Here is a 6,264-nt window from a genome sequence, read left to right on the forward strand (position 1 = left end):
TGAATGAACAATTTTCTTCAGTATTTACTAGGGAAAGAATAGGAAATCCTGTTACAAACAGTGCGACGAGTAGTTTAAGAGCTTTAGAAAATATTGATATAAAACCAATTATTAGGAAATTTATTCTTGAACTAGACAATAGGAAAGCTAGTGGTCCTGATGAGCTACATGCCAGAGTACTTAGGGATGTAGACAGTATTTCTGAAGCACTTAAGTTAATCTTTGAAAGATCACTTAGGTTTGCTGAGATACCACAGGACTGGAAGTTAGCTAATGTTACTCCAATATTTAAAAAAGGTAGGAAGGATGATGCGAATAATTATAGACCGATCAGTTTAACTAGTATAGTATGTAAGATACTAGAGAAAATCATTAAGGGTAGTATTTGGGAGCATTTAAATGAGAATAGATTAATTAGAGATAACCAACATGGCTTTAGATCAAGGAGGTCCTGTCTTACAAATTTGCTCGATATCTTAGAATATATTACCAAGGAGTTAGATGATGGAAATAGCATAGATGTTATATATCTAGATTTTAGCAAGGCGTTTGATAAGGTACTGCATAGGAGCCTAGTGTACAAATTGAGACTACATGGGATAGGGGGTAGGTTAGTTGATTGGATTAGTGAATGGCTTTCTGATAGGAAACAGAGAGTAGTATTAAATGGGGCAATGTCTGAGTGGAAGGAAGTGGTTAATGGGGTACCCCAAGGATCAGTGCTAGGACCTCTTCTTTTCTTGGTGTACATTAACGATTTGGATATAGGAATTAGTAGCAAAGTATCAAAGTTTGCAGATGATACTAAGATAGCATGTGCAGTACAGGGTGAAAAGGACAATTACAGAATACAACGAGACCTGGACAGGCTGATAGCATGGGCAGACAGGTGGCAGATGGAGTTTAATTCTAAAAGTGTCAGGTTATGCATTTAGGTAAAGACAACACAAACTTTAACTATGAGATGGAGGGATGTTGGCTAGAGGCAGTAGAGGAAGGAAAGGATTTAGGAGTAGTGATAGACGACTATGAAATTTTCAAAGCAATGTTTAGAAGCAAGAAATAGGGCAAATAGGATCCTGGGTTTTATAAATAGAAATGTTAGTTATAAAAGTAAGGAAGTGGTGCGTAGCTTATATAATTCCTATGTTAGGCCCCATTTAGAGTATTGCATACAGGCCTGGTCACCCCACTATAGGCAGGATATCAACATGTTAGAAGCAGTTCAGAGAAGAGCAACTAGGATGATACCAGCTTTGAAGCGCCTGGAGTATAGAGATAGATTAAAGGCATTAAACATGTTTTCATTTGAGAGGAGATGTATAAGAGGGGATATGATAGAGTTATTTAAAATGTTCTCAGATACAAACTACATAGATGTGAGATCTTTCTTTACCTTAGAGGAGGAAGTAGGACTAGAAATCATGGCAGGAAGATTAGAAAGCAAGGCTGCAGGTTAGATATAAGAAAATATTTCTTTAGTCATAGGGTGGTAGACTTCTGGAATGCATTGCCAGAGACGGTTGTAAATAGCACTAGTTTGACAATATTTAAATCCAGATTAGATAAGCACTTAAATTTATTAGATTTATAATTATGTATAGTGCTGCATGATAGTTTTTATAAGAAATTTACTATAGTTAAACAAGACATGATCCCCATGTATGGGGATCACAGATTGTAGAGCAGGGCTACTCAACTATTATAAGCAAAGGTCCAGTTAGACAAGCTCCAATGTACGCATAGGTCCGGAAATTTTTATTACATGAAATATAAAAAGAAAACAATCTCATAAGAAAAAAGACCCTGGCTGTTGTGGCGCCTTCCTTCAAATCACTCACTCACTCATTCATAACTTTCCTTGAAAAAAAGACATTGGCTGTTGCGGCGCCTTCCTTCAAATCACTCACTCACTCATTCATAATTTTCCTCGAAAAAAAAGACATTGGCTGTTGTGGCGCCTTCCTTCAAATCACTCACTCACTCACTCACTCATTCATAACTTCCCTGAAAAAAAGACATTGACTGTTGTGGTGCCTTCCTTCAAATCACTCACTCACTCATAACTTTCCCTCTTAGAAAAAAAAAAAAAAATTTACAAATTCCTCTCCCCGTGTTCTTCCTTATCAGTCACACCCAACAAGTCCTGGCAAGATTCTTTCTTGCTTGCATCGTGATATAGATAAAAGTTATCCTCAGTGAACACTCCACTGCTCTCTCCTGGGCTGTCATGTTATTGGCAAGAACTATGACCTCTCAAAAAAAAAATCTCAAAACTTTTAGAAACCTCTCAAGACTTTTTGAAAATGAAATTAAGAACTTAGAAATGAAAAAAAATCAACACTACAGCAAGGATTTCAAAGCTGTTGTGTTGATTTTTGTCATTTTAAAAGTCGTTTTCTCAATTGCTTAGTGAGAAAAATTACACTTCTTGTTCCTTATCAACTCGCTGAATCTCGGTACTAATTTGGTGACAGCCAGTCGAATACAGTGGTGGAGGTGTTCACTGGTCATGCATGAGCGAAACTTGTTCTTCACAAAGTTCATGGTAGAGAAAGCAGACTCACAGGAGTAAGTGGAGCCAAACATTGTGAGAATTTGCACTGCTAGTCTATGAAGAGTAGGGAAATTAGCAGGGGATCCTTCCTTTGACCAAAATGTTTCTGGTGAACAATCACAGAGTATTTGTTTCAGCTCTACATTCTCTTGAAAGTCAATGATTTCCAGTTGGATTTTTGCAGCATCTACCCATTTGCAGGCGAGTTTTGCTTCGTCTGAAAATTCTGTTATATCTGTCACTAGAAAAGGGTTTTGAATGAACAGCAGCAACTGATTTCCAAGAACAAAGTCATCAAAGCGCACCTTGAAATTATTGATTAGGTTCTCAATAAATTGAACATGGTTAGTACCTGTTTCATCATTACGTTGCTCCAAAAGTCTGGGAAAATGCAAAAGTTGGCTTTGAATATCAGTTTTGAAAAGATCCAATTTTTTCTGGAAAGCACGAATTACTGAGATCAAATTGAAGATGGTGTGTTTTTCCCCTTGAAGTTTGACATTAAGATCATTCAGATGTGACATCATGTCTGTCAAAAATCCAACAGTTTCCATTTTCTTGTCATCTTTCAAAAAATCAGAAAATGCATTTGCCTTCACACTGTTTTGACTTTCGAGGAAAGTCTGTAACTCCTTCCTAATTGCCCAAAATCGCTCCAAAACTCTTCCCTTACTTAGCCATCTCACATTGTTGTGCACTAGTAAATCATCATGGCTTGCATTGACCTCGGTAAGAAAGGTTCTGAGTAGACGATGTTGGAGTGCCGATGTAGATCGAAGGAAGTTTACTAGCTTCATGATAGTCTCCATGACTTCTCTATATTCATCTCCAAGACTAGCACACAGTACTGATTGGTGGATTATGCAGTGGTAAGTTATCATGTCAGCATTATCTTCTTTTAATCTTGCAACTAGTCCCTTCTCTCGCCCAACCATAGCTGGGGCTCCATCTGTAGTCAGTGAAAATATGGATTTAACATCAATATTTCTTGATTCTAACATGCCTTTCAAAGCTCCATAGATATCCTCTCCTCGTGTTCTTCCTTTGAGATCAGTCACACCCAACAAGTCCTGGCAAAATTCTTTCTTCCTTGCATCATAATATCTAACAAAAACCATGAGTTGAGCATGGTCAGTACTGTCTGTTGATTCATCAATAGCCAGTGAGATACACGGTGCTTCTTTCAGTCCTAAATCAAGTTGCAACATAAGATCATTAGCCAATAGTTCTGTTCTCCTCATTGATGTGGAATCAGATAATGGAATCTGCTTTATTTTATCTTTAATTTCATTCTTCTGTCTACCATCAAACAATGTATCAACAGTTTCCAGCATACATTCTTTCACAACTTCAGCGTCAGCGAAGGGTTTCTTGTGTTTTCCCAAGATCCAAGCTATCCTCAATGAACACTCTACTGCTCTCTCCTGGGCTGTCATGGTACTGGCAAGAACAATGGTTGATCTTTCATACAGCGATTTTAGCTTATTTATTTTATTTTTTCTCTCTTCAGTTCCTTGCTGATACATCTTTTCAAATCCACTGTGTTTAGTTTCATAATGGCGTTTAAGATTACTGCTCTTCACTAAGGCAACGGTTTCGCTACATATAAGGCAAATTGGCTTAGAGCTGGTTGTAGGAAGAGTGAAAGCATACTGTTGTATCCATTCTTCCTTGAAGGAACGATTTTCATCATCAACCTTTCTTCTCTTCGAACACGCCATGTCTCCTGTAAATGAAAAAAAAACGTGTTACAAATTTACCAGTTGGTTCATCACAACAACCTTTGACCTTGGCGAGGTCAAATGTATTCTGAGTGTTTGCCGTGTCATACCCAATGTGTCTACCAAGGTTCGTTTTGATCCGTTCACAGTAGTTCGGACACACAGGCAGACAGACAGACAGACACACACACACACACACACACACACACACACACACACACACACACACACACACACACACACACACACACACACACACACACACACACACACACACAAAACAATACTACACCCCAAGGGGTGAAGTAATTAATGTTTACTGGTCATCATTATGTGCGTCAGTAAGAAGAATTGAATCTGTTACCAATTATTCAATTTGTCCCATCTGATTTTTTTTTTTCACCTGTCTATGGGCTCCATAGCAAAACGCGCTCCTCCTGCAGCCTGTGAACTCTCAACGCAAAATCGACGTACATGTGCCACATAATGAGAGCCAAAAGTATTTTATAACTTCCAGCCATGGCTGGTTGTGCTGCTCAACCAGCAATGAGCGCTGGCTGGTTGAGCAGCACACCCAACCCCATATTTTAAGCAGGCTAGCACACCCTGAATATACGCCCCTGCTACCAACGTACTCCTGAATTATTCCTGAACAAATGCAACTATTGATAGGAAGCCTAAGATAAATTCAGACTTGTCCAGAACATCTCACGTCAAAGTTTACCCTTGCCTCACCAGCCATGTATGTAAACAACAGAAGCCAGCTGATTTTTCTCATTTTCTGTTAATGCAAAAGCAATAACAGAAAATGTAATATTATAGGAAAACTATTCTAAATATATATAGTCATAGTCGACCAAAAAAAAAAACTTGCAAGATACTTTCACCAGGACCTTCATGCTATTTAACTAGAATTTTCTCTTCCTGGGGTCTGAGGTCCAATTGCAACACTCAGAAGGTCCGGATCCGGACCGCGGTCCGCCAGTTGAGTACCCCTGTTGTAGAGGAATTCGCTGCATGACTTAGCCCTGTTAATGGGCCAAATATTTAGAATTAGTATATAATGTATTGTGTACTTGTAAGTGTATCTTTAAGTACTGATGGCGAGGTCGCTGTGCGACTGATACAGGATAACCTAGATGGGCCCTGGTGGCCCTTTGTTATCCTATTATTTATGTTATGTTATGTTATGTTCTCAGTTACAGCCAGGATGTATTGCTGCTGATTTAATGTCGGCTTCTGCTTTCAATCCTAAAACCCTGAATTATGATTATAACGCTTTCAGAGCAAATTTCTTACAAGCATTTGGTATGCCCCAACAGCCAGATTCATTCCAATGGGTCTTTGACGGAGCAGATACAATGACTAACAAACAATTTTGGTGTCCTCAATTGCTTAAGAGCTCTTCCTCGCTCTGCTGAATTAGCTTCTGCTACTGTTGGATTCACTTAAAGCTTCAAATTGGATTACAAAAGGTACAATGTCTGGGCAGCGATTTCATGATATAATTGAATTTCTCTATTACATTAACTTTTTGAACCCTAGTGAGCGCAGAATTGCGTCTACACTTACATACACTCAGACAGATAATCTACTTGATTTCTCATCTAAAATTGCTTCTAAATTAAAAGAACATCCAGCTCAAGTGCACGTTGTAGCTTCCACTACTGCTACTTCACCTTTAAATTCTGCTAACCAGACTTCACAAACTAGTGCACCAGCTTATGATAAGCAACATGCTGTTTATGCCTGTACTTACTGTCACAAACAGGGACATACCATTAAAGCGTCATGAAAGAAATGCAGCACGTTCTCCCTCAGCTCAGCGTTTTCTCTTCTGAGTCTCTTCAAGACTTCCGTCATGTCACACTCTGTGCCCAGTCGCCCGAGATCGTCTTCTCGGCAGGGACGTCCTGCGTCGCATCCAATTCCTGAAAGACCACCTAAGTCTTGCCTTATTCATGGTCCAGGTAATCATTCTTCTGA

General features: G+C 38.9%; 1 protein-coding gene across 1 annotated transcript; it reads right to left on the reverse strand.

Moving 5' to 3' along the window:
* Nucleotides 1-2,409: 2,409 nt before the first annotated feature.
* LOC123510704 (SCAN domain-containing protein 3-like) lies at nucleotides 2,410-4,278 on the reverse strand. Its single transcript, XM_045266037.1, has one exon. The coding sequence runs from the start codon at nucleotides 4,276-4,278 to the stop codon at nucleotides 2,410-2,412; it is 1,869 nt and encodes a 622-aa protein (XP_045121972.1).
* Nucleotides 4,279-6,264: the final 1,986 nt, after the last annotated feature.

The sequence above is a fragment of the Portunus trituberculatus genome, chromosome 30, assembly GCF_017591435.1.
Source record: "Portunus trituberculatus isolate SZX2019 chromosome 30, ASM1759143v1, whole genome shotgun sequence".
In the NCBI taxonomy this organism is placed as follows: Eukaryota; Metazoa; Arthropoda; class Malacostraca; order Decapoda; family Portunidae; genus Portunus; species Portunus trituberculatus.